The following is a 21996-nucleotide window of genomic DNA, read 5'->3' on the forward strand; positions in this document are numbered from 1 at the left end:
AAACATTCTATCCTATGAAAATCTATCTGAGACAAGAAAGATTGTTGGAACAAAGAGTATTTCCATAATTAAACTAATAAAATTTTGTCAGTACTGAATATAATTTCTTGTTTTATATCATAAGAGGTCAAGACCCTCCCAACCCAGGTCTTGATTGTAAGTTCAGAGACATAATCAACTCTTTCACTTCAGGGGGTGTTCTCTTGACTGGTGAACACTCCACTTGAATACTCAGCTTATTCTATATCAAAGGTCATCTAGTCCTCAGATCTTTGGAGCATCATCCTGCATACAACATGCCAATAGAACAAACTGAAGTTCTACCAATGCCTTTCAGATATTGGTGCCTTAAAAAACTGCCTAGTTCAGAGAAGGGACAAGACTGGAGCTCTGCTTCTCCACTAGGATATTCCTGAAGTCAATGGCCTCATTTTCTGTATGTGGTAGGGAGAAAAATTTTAAGCATTGATGTAAAACCCATTTAAAACCTTTGTTCTTTTATTTCTCTGAAACTTTAGGGGTAAAATGTTATATCACACCATGTTACCAGTGTAGAGCCTAGTAAATTTTGACTTGACTAAAACAGAACTTTGTGTAGGCTTGGGTTGACCATCTGTATGGTTGTTTCTTTTATGATCATGATACTCTAGTCTTTCACAGTTCCACTACTACCATGAACTAGTGTGAACTAGTCACCTGCACATACCACATAGCACATGGTTATGTATTATAGGACTACGTGGACTTACAGAGTACTGAGCATCTGCTTGGACTAGGCTGATGTTGGGTGAGCATCAGAAAGACCCCAAGTGTCTGGATAAGTGTTATAAACATGACAACATCATATTGCTGTGATCCAACCTATGTTAAACATAGAAAAGATTTGGTAACTAATATTTTGAATCCACTTTTTTTGGCCTATGGATTTTGAAACTTTGCTTTATGAAAAGCACTATAATAAATATGAGGCAATAAAAGAAAATAAAAACCTAGTCTCCACCTACAAACAGTTCACAATCTAGTTGAAACAATAAAAGAAAATCAATCCAGATAATTTTGATACAAAATGGACTTTTTGCCCAAATGAGCTACATAATCTGAAGAGCTAAAGATCTACCCATAATGTATAAGGAATTTCACTGGGGTGTTGTTAGAAATAACAAAAGCCTGAAACAATTTAACCCTCGAACATTAAGAGAGGAATTAAATAAACCAGGATACATCTATGCATTGGGGAACTAGCCACTCATTTAATCAAAGGAGGTAAATCTCTACGCACTTTCGTGGAAAGTATTCCAAGAGCATTTTTTAAAAAAAAGACGCAAGGGACAGAACAATATGTATTGCCCCCATTTCTAAGAAAAAGAGATATATGTGCATGATACATATATATGTTTATATATACATAGAAAATTCCAGTGAGATACATAATTAACTATTAAAAGTTATTGCCTCTAATATGGATAGCTGGCATCTGAAGTCAGCCCTTTTAAAAAGGAAAATATTAAGTAACTGTGTAATTATAAACATTCCCTTGTATTCCCTGCAGTAGAATTTGACAACCTTATTTCCTAAGAGAGTTAATTTTCTTAATTCTTCCTTCATGTTAGAAAAAAGGTAAAACAGTCCAGAATATGATATTTACATGGCCTCTGGTCTAAAATCAACAATAACTGAAAGTCTTTGATTCACACAGTTTGACTTGGTGTACAAATGCTAGAAATGCAATGAATGAATTGAGTGTGGATATAATCAGAAGGGGTAAGAAAAATCAGTCCATTTATCACCCACCAATATAATTTCTCATAGCCCTCTACTTTTGACTTCCTCCCTTTGCACACCATGGAAAGAGCAAAATAACTGGTTTCAGTTTTACCCCTTTTGTCACTTCTCTCCTTTCTATTGCTGAAATGTGTAAAAGGGGAAAGAAAGAAAAAAGGGGGAGGTGGTAGAAGGATTAGAAAAATCTCTATTCTGGATATCATTCCTCGAATGACATCCAAATGAAAAGTCTTGGATGATGATCTTTTGAGCACTACAACTCAATACGTAGTAGCCAGGACTTTTCAGTTTGGGATTTTCAGGGCACTGGAATGTTATAGTGTTATAATGCTTTTTACTCTTTCTTCCTCCTCCTAATACACTAACATTCCATAAAGCATTTAATGGCTCCTTAAAAAATAAGAGAATCAAAGCTAGGCCATTATTTCACATATAAAGTTTCCTTTACTGGAGTAAATTTGGAATACAGATTTAGAGCTTACTCCTTTTATTTATTCATTCTTACAAATGACATTTCATTGGCCATCATGTGCCAGGGATTGTCCAGGACCTTGGGAAAATGAAAGAAAAAAAAAGATTCATTCTGGAACATTCTAACAAGAAAGACATTCACATAAAAAGTAACTGCAGACATGCAAAAACAGAAGTGAGAACAAGGCATAGATACGATCCCAGAGCATGACTGTGGTCAGTGATGGCCCTTGGAGAAAACAGGTAAGAGAGATAGTTCAATTCATCCTGTTTTCGAATTGCCAAAGTTTGGAATTAAAGTTCATCTCTCTTTATGCCCTTTGCAGGTATTGTGGCCAATAAACCTAAAGATGGAATGTCCTGGCCGGTGATTGTAGCAGCTTTGCTCTCTTTCTGCATAGCATTGTTTGGTGTTGGAGTAAGAAAATGGTGTCAATACCAGAAGGAAATGTGAGTATAATCCTGAATCTGCAGGAACAGAGACACTTTTTCAGTACAACACATTCACTCAGCACTTTAAATATCACTCCTATATGGAGTTCTCACATAGAACTGAGGAAAGGGTGCTCAGAGAAGCTCAGAGAAGCTCCACAGCTTGCCCAGCACCACCCAGCTGGGATGAGTTGTGCAACCTCTGACTCAGTGTCCCCCTCTGCCTGTTCAGTCTCTGATGTTCATCAGATGGAACAAGTCAGTGGGCATGAAATGAGAACTGAGCCTTGCTTCACCTCAAACACTAAAACTGATTTTTTTTTTTTTAATCTTCCTTACTGTTTCATGTTCATGCATCTCTGAACTGCCTGGGCCCACCTGGGCCCAGATGCTCAAGTGTGAAACGGAGTGAGAAGGGTAATTTTAAGAAACTCTAGCTGCTTTTCAGCAGAATGAGCTTTTACTAGACTTTTCCTTTTTCCCCAAGGACAAAAGAAAGTCAACAGTGGGTTACCCCTCCTTTGTCTTATTGAAATATTTTCCAAAATTCTTTTCCCTCCACTCCGCAATCTGAAATGACTTGTCAGATTAAGCCTCGCTCTTCTGACTTGGCTATTTTGGATCCAGAGTAGACCATGACTGGAGGAGACCCCTACAGCATGCAGAGCTACTCTTCCACTCCTGCTGCTACTCTCTAAGATGCCAGTGACCACTGTGCAGTACCTTCGACTTAGAGTGTCCTCTAAGACTCCATAACCGCTGTGCAACGAATGTTCATGGTGAAAAACAAAACGCTAGGGACGCCTGGGGGGCTCAGTCAGTTAAGCGACTGCCTTCAGCCTGGGTCATGTTCCCAGGGTCCTGGAATTGAGTCCCACATCGGGCTCCTTGCTCAGCAGGGAGCCTGCATCTCCTTCTCTCTCCCTCTGCTTGTGCTCTCTCTGTCAAATAAATAAATCTTAAAAAAACACGCTAAAGCAGTAGTCTGAAATTCTGGACTCTCGTCCAAGGACTACACTTTGGCTACCATATGACCTGGAGGACTTCATAATTTCCCTGAAAAAACAGAAGTGTAAATTTCTTAGAATTTTATCTACCTGTTGAAATATATTGTCTGCATCGAAGCATCAGAAAAAACAGGTAATAGGCATTAGATATTTTTATTAAAATAAGAAAATGGGAATCTGAAGTTTTGAATTGATTTTTTTTATTCTGTATTCAAGTGTTTGTGTTATATAGAGATGAGAATCTCTCTCTCTCTCTCTCTTCTGTGTGTGTGTGTGTGTGTGTGTGTGTGTGTGTGTGTGTGTGTGTCCTTCTCCATGTCCATGTCCATCTCTATCTCTCTGGAGAAATTAAGGTGCTATGGATTAACCAACAAGGGGTGGAAATGTTTGAGTCAAGGACAGAAATCTGCTCACAGATGAATTTCTGGTGTCTTGATATCAAGAGAGCTGGAATATTTGTACAACTAAATCCCAAACTCACACATATGCCTGATGCATTTCAGACAAAGGGATGAGTTGTGCTAACGTAGAACAGTACTTTAGATAAAGATGATTTTAAGAATGTTTGCTGATTCAAATGTAAGGGATTCCTGCATTAACCATCCAGTATCAACCAATTCAAGGATCTAGAAGAGCTTTTTTTCCCACCTCAACCCTATCCTCACAGTATACAGTAAATGTGTGGGTGAAGGCTGGGGGTAAAGTTGGCAAAGGGATTATTTGAAAACCTTCAGTCTTTAGTCCCAGAATTTAAAAATTTTGTCTCTGGAGGAGTGTTTTAACCCACATAAGAGGAACACTTCTATTAGGAGGCAGTTTCCATGGAGAATATGGGTTCTGGTTAAAAGACCAGAATTGCTGGTCTGGTTCTCTTTGGCAAGTTGCTGAAGACCTCTGAGCCTCAGTATTATCTGTAGAATGGTGACAATAATGTCCAATCCCTAGATACAAATTAAATAATGTTATGATAAAAATGCTTTGCAAACTATAAAATATCATATAAATATTAATTAATGATATTATCATAACACAGCTAATCAGCAGACAGAAAAATTCTGGGGGGACTGGTGGGCATGTCTCTTTCTCTGTTTCCTTGAGTCACTGCCTCACATTCTTCGCATTGAAAATCCTCCCTTTGTTCCTAGCATGGAAAGACCCCCGCCTTTCAAGCCACCTCCACCTCCCATCAAGTACACTTGCATTCAAGAGTCCATTGGAAGTGATCTGCCTTGTCATGAGATGGAGACACTCTAGCCCCTTGAGACTTTGCCATATAGAATTCTGCTAGAATCCTGTGAGAAGGTGGATATCGTGCTTTATTAATATAATTGCCCTCTAGCCAAGCCTGTACGGCAGCTGCAGTGGATGTCAGAAGTGAATGACCTGTTTTCCCAGCAACTCAGCCTCTTTCATCTGCACATGCCTGAAATTGAGCAAGAATTAGAGGTGAAGTCATGCTCTGCTCATACCCAGTGCGAAATGTAGGAATGTTCTTGCTTATGTAAAAAGTGCAAATTAGGGTGCTGTTATTAAAAAGTACTTGCAGTGTTTTTATTTTTCGTTTTAGTTCTCTGACTGAGGTGATGACAGTGGTTTCAAGCATGTGTCCATGCCAGATCCTCTTCTATTTGGGCATCTGCCAACATTCTAAACTATTTGCCAAAAGTATGATCATCTCTGAGGTTTGTTGCATTCCCTAGGAAAATTACAAAAAGAAGAAAATGTGAAAGTTCTAGCAAGAGTTCCAAATAAGTGCAAGTAGTCTTTGTACTGAAAATATTTTGCTTCTTTTCACTAGAGAAAATCCTAATACTTTGCACAAGACACCAGTCCCAGTCCCCCTTCCTCCCACCATGTTCTGCCCAGCCTCCTGCCCCATGGAGTGAGGAGGGGTCAAAGGGAAAACTAGCCAACAACCAAGTAGCCTAGTAGACATAGGTAACATTTCATTGGCCTCTACATGATGTGAACTAAGAGTGGTCTCATCCTCAGCTTTACCTCTGTGTGTGTGTGAGGGTGTGTGTGTGCGCATGGGTACATCAAACTATTACCAAACTGTTACATGAATAAACAGGCAACCTAGCCCCAATCCAACCCTGTAATTCCTATCATTCTCTTTTTCATCTGGGCACTCTCCTGTTCATCCAATCTGCATGTTTTTATCTGTCTTGAAATAAACACAGGCTCAAGTCATTCTAGCATTGATGAAGTAACTCTGCTCCTACCAATCTTTTACAAAAATAGTTCAAACGGAATGTATAGGTAATGGAGACAAAACCTAGCTAGCCAAACCTGTTCCGTATTCACCGAGAATTCCTAAGTGAATAAATTACTGATGCTCCTGTTCCTCTAAACCACCCAAACACCCCTGCCCGAGGAAGGAGCAATGGATGTTGCTGTCAGATATGACAGGCAAATGCTGTACCGACTTTAGTCTCAAAAGGAACATTTATTCATTTGCGGTGTACTTATCCCTGACTACATGTGTGAATAAGTTGGAGAGTTTTTTGAGTTTTTTTGAACATCAGGACTGTCCCACCCCAGAACAATGAAATCAGAATCCCTGTGGAGTGAGGCCCAGGCATCAGCACGTCCAGGTGATTCGAGAGTTCAGCCGAAGTTGAGAACTGCTGAAACCAGTGGAGGTCCCTTCTCATCAATCAGAATCTCGGTTAGGTACTTATTTCTTGTGGTGACCAGCCTCTAATGTGTCTGTCATGATTCTTGCCTTTTATAGAGTCCCCTCTGATAGTGAATGCAACTGACATATATAGCTGGCCAGGACTAGGGTAAGGCAAGGAAGACACCTAGGGTATAAAATTTAAGGAGATATTCCAATCCAGGGCCGTGCACTTGTACAGTCTTGTGAGGACCAGTTGCAGGCCCAGTGTAACCAGTAAGATATGCAGAAGTCACCAGACTATGACTTCCAAGGCTAGGTCACAAGATACATGGTAGCTTCTGCCTTGGTCTCTCTTGGATCACTCTCTCTGGAAGAATCTATTTGCCATGATGTGAGGACACTCAAGCAGCCCTATTTGGAGGGCCACCTGTCAACAAATAACAAATATTATTTAACACCACTGACTTTAGGTATAATATGTTACACAGTAATAGATAACCAATACAGCCCAATGAATCGAAAAATAAACTAAACTAATGTTTGTCTGCCTTAATTACCCTCGATTCCTCATTAATTCTCAAGAAATATATAAGACTAATAATATATATATGACTGTTGCTTCATATGTAGTTATTTTTATTTAATACAACTTAATCATCAGTAATTTGTGTTCAGGTCATTGTGGCTTTATTTTACTGCTTCATTAGGAGACATGAATATAAGTAGAGGTATCAGGGTAAAAGTAGCAGAGTTGGAGGATGTTGAGATGGTTTCAGTAAAGGGATGGACAGTTTTACAGTATAACACAAGTTCATGTCATTTTTCAGTCTATCCTTTGACATCATGGCGTTTTTATATCAGCTCCTCTTTGAAGTGACTCAATTTTGTCTTAAAAATAAGTTCTGGTTAGCATTTGCAAATTCATCTCTAATGTGAATACAGGGAACAGCTGCTTACCCATGGAGGGATATTCATGCAGTGGTTCAGAGGGAATTTTTCACAAATCTGCTTTTCAGGCAGTGCTGTGATTTTGATCTCCCTCATTTGACTAAAATGACCATTTCTCCTGCACCTCAAAATTGTGTGTAAGTCCATATAACCCGTCTTAAACCAGCAACTCCTCTCCCCAGAGGTGGATGTAGTTCTGTCCCACCTAAGAAATAGCAACACTACACTCTAATCCCTGAGGTTTCTGGACGTCTTCATCACCGCCTTCATTTTTACTGAGAAGAAGCCATGTGTAAGCATTTTCATCACTTATTTCCAAAGCACAGTGTGTTAGATGACATTATTGTTCAGAAACATCCTCTTCCTTATCCGCCTTCACCATGAGCACCCCTTGACTTTGGGCTTGGCCATGTGATTTGTTTTGGACAATGGAATATCATGGGCATGACAAAGCCAAGGCCTGAAAGGTGCCTGTATGATTGGACTCATTCTGGTTCTCTGCCATTACCATGAGAAGAACATTTTCAGGCTAGCCTGCCAGCTCCAAGAAGATGAGGGACCCATAGAGCAAAGCAGAACCACCCAAGCCAAGCCCAGTCTAGACCAACCAACTCTAGCCTACCTCAGAGGTGCATGAATTAAATATTATTGTATGCTGCTGAAATTGTGTAACTGTTACACAGCATTGTTGCAGCAATAGGTAACCTATACAGTTAAGTCCAGAGGTAGGCATATTTTGACTCACATGAAAATTTGGCTCATATGCAAGTCCAGAGGTAGGCATATTTTGGATCATATGCAAGTGCCCAGAATGAGAGATAAAATGTGCCTTTGTCAAAAATAGTCACTTTTTTTTCTTTTGATTCAGCAGAAGTGTTGTTTTAACTGAGGAGCAGATGGTTGGCTTGACCAAATTCACTTTGCATTATAGGTCTTTAAAACATTAACATTTTGCCAGGATGGGCATTAGAGGTCCTATTACAAAACGGGAGTTAAGATACTATATAAATTTGAGTTGCTCAACGTCACATAATCAGAAGTGATAGAGCCAAAATGATGGAAATCCATCTCTGATTTCCAGTCCGTGGTGTGATAAATCTCCATTATATCATAATATTTAATTGTTTTGGTGTCTCCTGCTTACTATAGACAAGAGATGTTTTGTGTACATTTAAGTAAATATTGATTTTTTAATGCCTAAAAATTGTTGACAGAAAACAAAGAAAAGTAGAAATAATTGACCCCTGAGGGTAGAATAGCCAAGGAAGTGTGAAAAAAAAAAATGACTAAGAAAAGAAAAAAGAATAATCAAGGTCAGAAGCCAAAAGAAGTTTAGAGAATCTGACCAAGGCCAGAGATAATGAAAGAGCATTGTCTCAGAAGCTCTGAGCAAGCAAGAGGTTCTTGAAGGCAGCCCTCTTGGCACACTGATTTGGGAGAGTTGGCTTTGGCTTGAACTTGAAGATTGAATCTGCAGAAATACAGAAACTTTGTTCTCTGAGGGCTGACATACAGAGCCTGAGTTTTTGATAACAACAGTCATGGCTGTGTTGACCAGCCAAAGCTTGAGTGTCCAGCAGAGACAGCTGAAATGGTGAGTGAAAGTTCCCCCATGGGAGAAAAAGACATTAACTGGCAGAAATGGGCTGATGTTCCAAGGAGAAACACAAGATGAGACGGTAAGAGCAGGACATTTTATTTCCCAGCTTCTGCAAAGAGACTTCTTTTCCAGGATTCTGTGATTACTAACAAAGCAGCATGCTGTGGCCCGGAAGCCATGACCAAAGAGAGCGGGAGACTATGACCTTAGGTAAGATCAGGGCCAGAGAACACTTTTGAAATGATTGAATACAATTTTTCCCCCCAACTGGCATCTCTGTAGTTTTCTAACTTCTGTTACATTCTTTGCCTGGTCTGCTCACTCAGACTTCTCATGTCTGCTCAAAGGCTCTGTGAGATTGATTATATGGTGGCACACTGAGGAAAATAAAGGAGAAGAGTAACATACCCAAGATCACAACGTAAAGAAGAGAACATGGGGGCTCCTGGGTGGCTCAGTCATTAAGCGTCTGCCTTCGGCCCAGGTCATGATCCCAGGGTCCTGGGATGGAGCCTCACATCGGGCTCCCTGCTCAGCGGGGAGACTGCTTCTCTCCCTCTGCCGCTCCGTGTGCTTGTGCATGCTCTCTCTCTCAAATAAATAAATAATCTTTAAAAGAAAAAAGAGAGAGAGAGAGAACATGCTGCATCCAGCAACCCTTGGTAAATGCCAGGTACATGTGCACATTTGCCCTGAGTTCTGTCAGAAACTCCCCATTTACTGTCCAAAGAAGTCCTACTGACAAATAAAACTGGTTACAGTAATAACGCCATTTAGCTGTCACCAGAAAATACTCAGTGCTGGGAAGGCAGAGTGGAGGGCATGAAATAATAGTTACATGAATTGTGAAGAGAGATTTGGTGGTGAACCTGATAACCTGGGAACCATGTTCAAGACTTAGCCTCTCTATCCTGCACTTTCTTTCATTAAGGCATAAATATCTGTTCATGGTGAATGGGAAGAGGAAAAGGGATTGGAGAATTCCATCTATGGTAGAACCATTTTTGCACTAGTTTGTGGATCAGCATAATTCCACTCTTACAGATAATTGGGTTGCATCGGACTTTTCTTATACATAAAGCTGTTGCACTGATTCAAAGGGACATGCTTTGATGCCTAATAGATCTGAATCTGGCATAATTTTAATAGGAATTGATTTTCATTTCTGTGGCTAGTTAATAGAAGAGTATGACAAGCACTGCTCCCGAGTACCTCTTTTGGATAGCCATTTAGGGCTTATGGATTCCACATTCAAGAAACTGATCTAAAAAATAAGAACCACACCCTCCATACCCTCAGTGAGTGTAGAGTTTAATGGGAGAGACAGACATTTAAACAAATAAATACATATGAAAATAAAAGTATGGGCAAGGAAGAGAAACAAAGAAGAAGGTATCATTTCAGAGACAGAGTGTAATATTTTCAAAAGGTTTCAGAGAGACAAGATCAGTAGAGACAAAAAGCACTGAGACATAGTATTGGGACTTGAAAACCTTACCTAAAAATTATGTATACCAAGAATGTGAGAAGGGTTCAATAACAGAAAATCTCATAATATAATTTACCATATAAATAGGGCTTCGGAGGAAAAGCATACAATTAATCTTAAAAGATGAAGATGATTACGAGGCCTTTGGCAAAATCCAGTGCCCATTCCTAACAAAAACTCTTGAGAAAATGGTATAGTTCCTTAACTATATGTTTACACATAATATGTGTGTGCATATCTATATTTATATATATATGTACATACATACATTATTGTAGTATATAGATGTTATAACTAGTTATATGTGTACACATACTATGGTACATATACATATATACATGTGCTATAATATATACTGTAGTCATCACACATACATACTGTAACTACTACTACAAATGTAACTTTACAAATATATGTCCAGCGACGCCTGGGTCATTCAGTCGGTTAAGCATCTGCCTTTGGCTCAGGTCATGATCTCAGGCTCCTTGCTCAGCGGGGAACCTGCTTCTCCCTCTGCCTGCCGCTCCCCCTGCTTGGGTTCTCTCTCTCTGTCTCTTTCTCTCTTTTACACACACAAATAAATAAGTAAAATCTTTAAAAAAAGAAACAAATATGTGTCCAGATACAATGAAAGCAAAGATGGATACATTTGACTACTAAAAATAAAAAGTTTGCATGACAAAAAAGTAAAGTCAAAGGCAAATGATAAACTAGGTGAAAATATTCACAACATATATTGCAGATAAAGACTGATAAAGAACTTACAAATATTGAGGATAAATAAGCTTTAAAAATGGGCCAAAGATATGAACGAATGATTGACAAAAAAGATATAAAACAAACTCTTACTTAAACACTTGAAAAAAATTCAGTCATTGATATTAAAAGAAATGCAAATTAAAACTTCACTAAGACATCATTTCTTCCTCATCCACTTGTGAAGAATTTCAGACCTTGGATAACATGCTCTGTTATCAAGGCTGTGGGGAGACAGGTACTCTCATATGTTGTTGAAAGGAATGCAAGATGGCACAACAGCTATGGAGAGGAATTTGACAGTATCTAACACAACTGCCTATTACATTATCCTTTGACGTAGCAATTTCTCCTCAGGAATTTACACTAAAGCTCTATTTCCAGCAATATATGCAAGAATATATATATATATTCTTGGCAGCATTATTTGTAATTGCCAAGTATTGAAAACCATCTAAATGTCCAAAAGTAGGAGATTGGTTGAATAAACTGTAGTAAATACACAAAATAGAGAACTGTATAGCTGTCAGCATAAGAAAGAAAATCTCCACTGACTGGTATAGAGTGATTTTCAGGAGATAGTATTCGGAAGGAAAAGCAAAGTACAAAGACTATATAATAAGCTACCTGTGTGTAAAAATGAAAGAAAAACTATGTATAATTTATGTAATATGATGTCCAGCCGTCTCTCATTGGTGGTGTTGATTTTGATTGTGTGTGTGTATGTGTTGAATTTTAAGTCTCTCTCTCTCTCTCTCTCTCTCTCTCTATATATATATATATACTGCCCGTCTTCCCCAGATACGTCTTTTCAAAGGACCATGGAGCACATCTGGCAGCTCTTCTCATTAACATAATTCCCTGTTTAAAGGAATCAGAACTTTTCAAAGAAATCTCTGATTAAGGGCAAAGAAGATACAGCATGAGATGGAGTATTTTGTTATGTCAGGAAATAAGAATTTATTCCAAAAAATGCTGGGGTTTGCCAGAGGATGCGAGTGTCAGCTTAAAGAGACTCCTACTAGCTAAATCTGGGATAATTTGAGCGCCAATATAATTAAGTATACTAATGAATTAGAAACCATTGAAAAAAGTCGGGAATTTTGGGTGCCTGGGTGGCTCAAGTCGGTTAAGCGGCTGCCTTCGGCTCAGGTCATCATCCCAGGGGTCCTGGATGAGTCCTGCATCGGGCTCCCTGCTCGGCAGAGAGTCTGCTTCTCCCTCTGCCCCTCCCCCATTCCTGCTTGTGCTCACGCTCGCTCTCTCTCAAAATTAAATAAATAAAATCTTAAAAAAAAAAGCAGGAATGTATGAGTCCTTACCAGAAATAGGCGCTCAAAATATAGGTAAGGAGAGACAGAGACAAAGAGAAAGGGGAGGTGGGGGAGAATCGTAGTAAAGATGGGGTCAGGCTAGATTCATCAACAGATGCTAAATTGAGGAAGTTTTGATGACAATTAGGATATTTTCATGGTCTCTAAGGATCTGCCAGAAGTATGTTTATTGGTGACAAGCGGTGGGGGGAGACACGGTAATTATGTAGTGGAGAACAACAACTTGACCAAGTGATCAAAATTAACATCACTAGTGAGGAATAGGTGAACATCATGCTCCGCTTGATGTGATACCAGGAAGGACACAATATCACCGATGCAGTATTCAGGCAGAGAACAAATAAACTGAACCCAATCACTAAGTGACACTGAATAAATACAAAATAAGAAATGTCTTAAAGATAAAGAAAGGCTCTAGAAATATTCCAGATTAAAGGAAGCTAAAAAGACGTGAAAAATAACTGCAAATATCTAACTCCAGACTGGATCCTTTTTACTGGAGGGGAAGAAAAGCTACACAAAAAATCTGACAAATCAGATTTGACATTTTTCAGGTCAGCTGATAAAATTGGAATATGGGCAGAAGACTGGAGAAAAGTATTGATAACAACTGTGGCTATGTAAAAGAATGTTCCTATTCTCGGAAAATATACGTTGAAGTATTTAGGGGTAAATGGCCATGATGTATATAACTTACTCTCAAACGGATGTGTGACTGTATAATACACATATTATACACAGAGAGAAAAACAATACATAGAGAGATATTAGCAATAGATGAATCTAGGTAAAAGGAATATGTGGGGTTTTTTTCTGTTTTTATTTTTGCATTTTTAATGTTTGAAATAGGACATTTTTTAAGTGCTTAAGATCCTAATAAATAATGCGTAATTTGACTCTAAACCAGCCTATTTTTTTTCAAACGAGCCTATTTTTTCAAACATTGCAACTCTCAGATGGTATGACAAGAGGCAAAGATCTGTTCTTTCGGAGAGTTTCGTTTGACTGTTCGCTGGGAGTTACTTAATCTGAAAGTTCCGGAGAAAAATAAATGAGGATTCATCATGCAAGTTGGCTGTTTTTGTTTCATTTCTGGGTCTTATTCTGCCTTAGATATTGGCGGGATCCACCAAAACTTCAATCAATTTTTCTTTCTTAAGAAAATGAATAGAGCCCTTTGATTTTCCCAGAACTCCACAGCAAGGTTTTGCTCTCACCATTAAACCATTTCATATCAAAGGAGACTAAGTTGTGTCACTCCAGACTTCACCCAAGAGAGGGACTTCAGTTCCTCCTCAAACCCTTGGGCAGTGGTTTTTGTTGACACCCTACTAGACATTATGGAAACAGTTTATGATTTATAGCAGGCCCTGCCTCCAGATCCCACACTCAGGGCAGTAGCTGATGTCACCTTTCCCAAGCAGATGCTGGGGCTCCAAGGCTCGCTTCCCCTTCCCCTCCTACAGTACTTTGTCCATCACCCCAAATTTTAATATAAACAGCTTGACCGATATGTGTTAGTTCAAGAAATACTTAATTTGAAGATACTCTCTATTTTCCCAAGACCACACTGTTTAGTTTGCTGTTTTTGCTTTAGTGTAATGTTTCAGTGCAGACTTGCAGTTGAGGAGATGTGGGCCATGAACTCCTCTGTTGGACTCAAATGTCCTCAAGGGTGTCAGGTAGCTTTGTATATCTCAGCACCCTCAGAGGGAGGGCGAGGCCTGGGACAAGTTAGCGCTCAAGTATTGTGTGAGTGAATGACAGGTGACGGCCAATGAGTGAATAAGAGAGAAAAATGGCTTGTGGAACAGAGAATTTAGCTGAGACAGGTAACAGTTTCTCACTCACCATGGGGAGCTGAGAGTTGTTTTGGGTTTTTTTGTTGTTTTTTTTTATTCTATGTCATAAATGAATACATCCCCTTGACATCTGTGTTCTTCAAAATCTTATTGTGACAGGTTAGTCAGGCGAGGGCCTAAATCTAGGTGATTTGGCAAATGCCTTACACTGAACTTGCCTCTGGGTCAGTGTTGAAGTTTCACTCAGATTGGTAGAATCAGGTATGTATCCACGGGTGCTAAGAAAAGCCCAGATCCTGGGAATCAGTGAAGATTAATATAAGTAAACACAAACACCACAGTCGGGGTGGGAAGTGGTGGTGAGGGGAAATGAGATGTTGGTCAAAGGGTACAAACTTCCAGTTGTAAGAGAAATAAGTTCTGGGGACCTAGCAAATAGCATGGTGGCTATAGTTAACAATACTGTATTGTATACTTATGAGTTGTGGAAAGAATAGATCTTAAATGTTCTCACCACAGCAACACCAAAAATGTAGCTATGTGAGGTGAAGGGTGTGTTAACTAACCTTATTGTGGTAAATATTTCCCAGTACATTCGTGTTCACAAATCATTACATCATACACCTTAAATGTATACAATGTTATGTGTCAGTAATATCTCAGTAAACCTGGAAAACAAAATAGAAACCCAGTTAGCCCGGTGAGGAACGATGGTCTGAAACTTTGAGAGCAAGAACAGATCTCAATGGGTCTAAGAATAGCCACGGGAGTCCTATGGGTGAACTTTTTTTCCTGATCAAGTCAAGAGCAGAGAGTTAAGTCCTAGTTGGGAAGTCTTTGGTTCTCTACTCTCCTTAAGGAGATAGTCGTGTCTCTCATGGCAAGAAAAATTTGGCCCATGTCCCTGATTCACAACCAGCTGTTGCCCATGTTTCTCAAGGTTTGGAAAATGGGCACTATTTCAAGTTTTCACCTCAAATCCACCTGTAGTCTTGTACTTTGCTGAACCAGTTTGGAGACTAAACCAAGAGAGTTTCACTGTGTATAATTGGATTCATGATGCATTTTTCTCAGACCTGAGACTTTCATATTAGGGAACATGAATGCCCAGGGATATGGATGTGTGCCAGGGAGGACGCAAAGCCACAAGATAAACATAGCACACCTAGAACTCAACTTTATTCAAATTATGTACACATATATAACAAAATTGGAATGGGTTTGTAAAATGCCACTAGAAAGAAATGCCATGATCAGTGCTGGCCATATGGGGCTCTGAAAAGTGTGTATTCTTCTTCATGCTTGGGGCATCTCAGGAGGAAAGGTTGGGAAGTTCTGCTCTAGGATTGCACACACACCAGTCCTACCACTATGAGGGTGTTGGAAGCACAGAGAGGTGACTCCCACCCAGGCCATTCCTACTCCTCATTCTGAGAACTTTTAGTAAGTGTTTCCTGAGGCTCGATTCCTGAGGCCCAAGCATCACATCCTGGGTACTGAATGTGAGGAGGGGGCAGAGAACATTTTGAGCTGTCCCACAGGTGAGAGTGTGTGACCAATATAAAGGCTTTATTAGAAAACTCCCAAAAGCAGGGGCACCTGGGTGGCTCAGATGGTTAAGCCTCTGCCTTTGGCTCAGGTCATGATCTCAGGGTCCTGGGATCGAGTCCTGCATCGGGCTCCTGGCTCAGCAGGGAGTCTGTTTCTCCCTCTACCTCTTCCCCCGCTCATGCTCTCTCTGTCTCTGTCTCAACTGAATAAATAAAATCTTAAAAAAAAAACAAAAAAACAAAACAAAAACTCCCAAAAGCACAGTGTTAAGATTTTGCTGGTAGCAGCAAACTTTAAAATATCAGGTCCATATTTATATATTAGACGTTCCACTGGACCCAGTTCCAGCCAAAAAAGTTGAAGATTTAAGTAAGAAAAGATTAGAGAGGAGAGGAAGGAAAGGCTCAACTGGAAGGGGGAAAAAATATGGTTCGAGAGACCTTAAAACTCATCTAGTCTAATCTATCAAATGCTTCAACCCCCTCTATCACATTATTGCCAAACGCAGCTTGGATATTTCCAATTGCAGGGATTCATATCTGTCCGTATTTCATTCTGTTGCCCAACTCTGACTCCTAGAACATTCATTTTTATACTTGGCTGAAGCAAAGATGTGTGGGATAAACTTGTTTTACTTCTGCTACTAAAAGGAAGCGGAAGTTGTGGGCCCTGATGGATTATTACGACAAACTATGACTTCCTCCATGAAGCAAGACGTGGCTGAGTTGAGGGGTTAGCTGCAGAAACTTCCGATCAGAATCCTTTGAAACCAAATCATCAGTCAAGAAATATACTAACAGCTTTTGACTATGACCTACCATTCAGAGAGAACTGATAAGGGAAAAACACTAAAGACTCATTATTTTTACTTACACTAAAATTGATTACCTTGTTTTTTTTAAAAACAACAACAACAATTTTTGTTGGTTGAAGTCGATTTCTCAAACTTGTAATTTTAGTAATAAAGTTGGCAGAGAATGATAATATCTGCTCTCAATTACTCTGATATTTACTCTGTAGATAATGTGTCATCGTGCTATTTCCAAATGATGTCTGCAACCCCAAATGCAGAGTCAGGTCATTAAAAAGAATGCATTCCTTTTTAAGATCAAATTTGCTCAATGAGTAACGAATGTATAGAAGTCATTCTAATTGTGACTGAAGGTCGTTTACTAATATACAGTAGTACACACAAACTCTCCTCATAGCTGATGTCATTCTTGATTCTGGGAACCTTGGGCTGGGTCAAATAAGGAGAGCGGTTGGTTTTGCCGCCAGTTAATCCGAGATCAAGCATTTCTGCCAAAATATTCTTCTCTAATTGCATAAATTTACACACAACATGGATAAGAGTTGCTTACTTTGCCATTCTTCCTATTCTAACTTTTTCTGAAAGAGAAATTTTTCAACATTTCAAAGTGTTGCTATAAATAAAGCATTTGGGACATTAAAATCCCCCTGGGAACATTTTTAAAAGGCAGAATAAGAAGGTGTCACCCCCAGGGGATTTAATTCGGTAGGGTTGGAGTGTGACCAAGGAATCCGTATTCTTGCATAAACTGCCCAGTGGTCTTACGGTGTCAGTGCTGGGAGAATGGTTTTTTTAGGGTAATTGAAACTGAAAGAAAATTTACTGTGTGCGTGAAGTGTGCCTTTACTACCAGAAGGTGGCTCCATAACATATTAAATCAGGCATTTTGCCGGGAGCTAACTAGCTGGAAAAAAAGGCCACTGAGCCTTTATTTTTCTCTCAATGACTTTTTTGGAGGCTAGGGAGGGGTGGAAAGGGGAGCAGAAGAAGATGCAAGGAGTGTGGTGTGATAGAAGGAATAAATGGATACTAAACTTATTTTACAGTCATCACTTGTTATTAGCGCCTCTCGAAATGATCGTAGAGACCCTGTTGTTGTTGTTAAAGGAAATTTTCTTTGAAGTAAACGAAAAAAACCTGGATGTCCAATAAATAAAAAAGATGCAGAGGCTCTCAGGATCTTCCTGAACACCAAGCCTTTAAACCTGGGAGAAACAACCTTTGGCCGCTGCTACTGCAGTTCACTTCTGTCTCATTACCAGAATCCCAGTCGGGGCCCTAAACACCTGGTGGGCAGGAGGTGATAGCACATACCACCACTTCCTGTTTCCGCTATGTTCAAGGACACTGACCTGAGTGTCAGCAGGGCGTGGGTCACAATGACATGATGTCTGGCTCCAGCCCTAATCAACCAAATAACTGGACCCCCCGCTCCCGATTCTGCCTTCCCAGCCTGTTCACAAGGCAGCGTGCTTGGTTCCCTCCCTTTCCTTGCAGCCTCCTGAATGTCTCCAGTGCCTACAGTGCTGTCACTCTTCCTGGAGGTAATTGCTTCCATCATGTCCCCAGCACCACCCCTGTTGGTGACATTTCTCCATCCTACTCAGATCCTTATCGCGTAATTTTCTGGCTTGAATTGGGGAAAGAAGGTCGGGAATGACTAGGGATAAACTCAGCTGACGTGAGACACAAAACAAAGCCTATATTCGGATCTTGTACTTACCTGGCTCCTCATTTCAGTCCTTCACCCTCCCACACCCTCCAGCCAGGAGGAAAAAATTGTGACTGTGGGACTTAAAGCATCCTATTGCCTCATTCTCCACTAGGCAATGTCCCCGACCAAACAAGTGCCTGGATTCTGATTCTCTTTGAGATCTGTTCCTTTCCCATTTAGCACACAGACTGGGAGATAAGACAGCACAGGGTCTTGGATTTGGGGGCCGCAGTGTCATTAAATCAGTGTGTTTCCCCCGTGGTTCTCAGGTTGTCTTCAATCAAGTAAAAATCCAGGCCATCTTGCCCCACCAACCAGACATGCCAAATGGCAAGCTCTTTGGGGTGCTTGCTCTGGGACCCTCACTAGTCGTTTATGACATGATTCCAAAGATCATGAACCTTCCCAGGCACTTCCAAAATCTAATGTAGACTCTGAAAGAGGGGGTCACCTGCTCAGGAATTCAGTGGGGTCCTTGATCAAGTAATAGAGAAAAATTTCCAGAAAAGAAAACTGATTTGTAGATATACTCCTAGAAATAGGTTTGGTTGTATATAACAAGAAATAGATGAACAATTTAATGAGACTTTCAAGTGATAAAAAAAATAATTTCAGAGCTAGTCAGACTGTCCACTCGGGCCCTCAAATTCGTGGTCCTTGGAGGTGAGAAGTGGGGATGGGAGGCAAGCACCATAATTAAGAAAGTCCATGCATTTAGCCTCTGTGTACTAGAGCTTCCCCGTGTTCTCTTACCTTTTTCTTGCTTAGATAACTGAGTTCAGTGATTTCCTTGAAAGACTACCTTTCTCCAACCGTTCTTCATTATGGCAGACTTATCTTCCTAAAGTACAATATGAGTCATTTTACTCCTCTTCTCAAAAAACTCTAATGGCCTGTTTTGTCTATAGGGGGAAAAAAAGGTTCAAACTCTTGAATATACTTTGGTCATATTCGGTCATACAGAGTCTTCCAGGTTTACAATACAAACAGGTAACATCTAGTGGGAAGCTACTGGCATGATGATCAAGAGACTTGGGGTCACAGCTTTGCCACTAACTAGCTATGAGATCTTAGGCAGTACTGTGCCCTATCTAAGCTTTAGTGTCCTTTCTAAAATGGGGATAGTGATAGGACCGAACTCACTGGGCTCTTGTGTGGGTTCAGCGAGAATGAATGAGTCCCATTTCCCACCTTGTGCGGCCACTCTAGTGGATTTTCTGTTTCCCATCTCCCACTCACAGTCATACCTTTGCTGCTGATGTTTTCTCCACGGTACATGCCTTTCTCATGCCAAAACCCTCTGCCCAGTTTCCCCTTGCAGAAACATTTTTCAGAATTCCAGTCTGGGCTTGAATGCCTCTTCTGATGCATTCAATGTGTCCCTTGGCCCTCCCCACCCCCATCAAAATGTGTACCTCTTTGTCCATCTCTACATGTCTCTATTATCCCTTCGTTCCACTTCACATTGCAATGTGTAATTCACATATTTCACTCTCTTTTCTCCTGAATTATATACTAGCTGAGGTTCCTCAGATGCCAACTTTCACTTAACTTCTCCTGCATTCCTAGCACCTAGCAGAATGATTGGCCTATGATTAGCACTCCATTACATTGTAATTACTATCCCACTCCTTCTGTTAGTGTAGGCCCCCAACCTTTAGTAACTTTCATAATACAGCATGTGAGAAAATATTGCCTGACCAAATCCTAAATATTACCTTTACTTTAAAATTATTTTCCCTAAATTATCTGTGGCATAGTATAAAAATCCCACTGATCATTTAGTTTCCATTACATTATATGAAAGAAAAAATATTCTTTTATACTTACAGATTCTTAGCTGAGATTTTAGCCTGTTTTCTAAAGCACCGCTACCTACAAGTGTGGTCTGAACCAGCATAGCTAGAAATTTAGGAATGCAGAATCTGAGCCCATCTCAGAACAATGCAACCCAAATATGATGGATTTACACATTAATGTTTGAAAAACGGTGCTCTAAGACACTCCCTAGAACCCCACAGAGCATGTTTTACAAAGCATCTGTCTCCTTCTAACAAACATTTATTGAGCACCTGCTATATGCCAAGAACTACACTACATGCTGTGATTTCATCTCCAAGATTTCTTCCAGGACGACTCAAGAATATACGAAGAAGAGTGTTGGCTTCTTTTGAACTGTTTCGGCGATTTTCAAGTAGTTGTGATCAAAAAAGCTGCCAATTTCATGGAGATACAAAACCTCTAGTCTTAAGTGATTCCATTTCTCTTGTTTCTGAGTTCTCACACAGTAATGTCTCTAAATCTAAAGTGTAATGCTTTCTTTTTTAAAAAGATTTATTTATTGGAAGGAGAGGGGCAGAGGGAGAGAGAGTCTTAAGCAGACTCCGGGTTGAGGCGGGGCTCGATCTCAGAACCTTGAGATCATGACCCCAAGAGTTGGACGCTTAACTGACCAGGCCCCCCTTTAATGCTTTCTTAATATGCTCACTCCTTCCATTAAGAGCTAAAGAAATCAAGGGGGAAAAAGGCGTTGAAATTGGCATTCCACAATAGAGCTTAAAGAACACATTTTGCTTGCCTTCGCTAACTTACATAAAGTTTTGCATTTAGGAATATTCAAAAAAAGGTTTTAAGCTCAAGGAAAGCCCAGAAAGGTGACTTTTCAAAAGTAAATGTTGGGATATTCCTTTACAGAGAGATTTTTCTATGAAGAATAAAAAATGTGAACTCAGACACACAACATATTCTCAATATCCTGTGGTGTACTTGAAAAAAAGAGCACTATTTTGAAGTGTCCTTTAAACACCAGAAGATACATGATAAATAGTGTACACTTCCTTTTTATTAACCAAGGGATACTTCTCTAGAAAACAAAACAAAACAAACAAACAAAAAAAACCTTCCCGTAATACTATGCAGCTGAAAGGGCTGAAAAGCAGACTCAAATGAATGTTAAGAATAGCCTGGAAGAAGAAATTTTAGTAAGAGTCAAAAGGGGGCAAGATGCAGGAGGAGTTGTGTGTACTGAAAGGTGGCTGAGGCACAGGCCTTGGGCTGTCGAGTTACCTTGGAGTTGAAGTGGGCCATTCAGTGATTAGATGTCAGCATTCAGTTTTCTCTTGGCAAAGCCTGCTGCTTGCTTTTCAAATAAGCCCCTCCTGAGTCACCCAGGAGCTGCCTGACCTGAAGCCCTCCAGGGCCCCACTATCAAAGCCCAGGGTGTTTTTCTTATTGTGCCTCTGGGCCAAGATGTTTCTGTGATTATTGATGTGCAAAGTTCTCGTATCATTAGAGACCCTATAGTATACCACCACGAAAAAGTACCTTTTGAAGGAGTAGGGAATATTGCAGAAAGCAGGGGAATGAGTTTGTGTGCCTACAAGCCCCGGGACTTGAGGGTTTCTTTTAAAATGATATTTCCCAATAGTGCCAACTGCTTTCTGAATGCCCCAGGACTTCCATTTCATCTGTGAAAAGGGCATCCTACCCGCAAAAACAAAAACTCACCCTGCCCTATGGGGGTCCTGTGAAGAGCAAAGGGGACAAAGAATTTGGAAGAAGGTTCCAAATACCCGAGAAATACAAACATGTTATCATTATTCCCTCTGTAAAATGGGGCTAAATGGTGTGTAAGTAAATCTCCATTATGTAACAGTTGAAACAAACCATCCTTGAG

At 40.0% G+C, this 21996-nt stretch overlaps 1 protein-coding gene across 5 annotated transcripts in view; it reads left to right on the forward strand.

Moving 5' to 3' along the window:
- The window catches only part of CD96 (CD96 molecule), an 89637-nt gene extending 84391 nt beyond the window's left edge, over positions 1-5246 (forward strand). For 4 of the 5 annotated variants that reach the window (XM_028110633.2, XM_028110632.2, XM_028110634.2 and 1 more), the window contains exons 13-14: positions 2580-2703; positions 4838-5246. In XM_028110633.2, coding sequence (XP_027966434.2) covers positions 2580-2703; positions 4838-4946 — 233 coding nt within the window. In that variant the 3' untranslated portion in view covers positions 4947-5246. Of the gene's footprint in view, positions 1-2318; positions 2497-2579; positions 2704-4837 lie in introns of those variants that run through there. The other variant, XM_088024415.1, reaches the window with a different exon arrangement.
- The last annotated feature ends 16750 nt before the right edge of the window (positions 5247-21996 follow it).

This window comes from Eumetopias jubatus, unplaced genomic scaffold, assembly GCF_037043125.1.
Source record: "Eumetopias jubatus isolate StellerSeaLion01/CBP00866 unplaced genomic scaffold, mEumJub1_p1.0 scaffold_1, whole genome shotgun sequence".
NCBI lineage: Eukaryota > Metazoa > Chordata > Mammalia > Carnivora > Otariidae > Eumetopias > Eumetopias jubatus.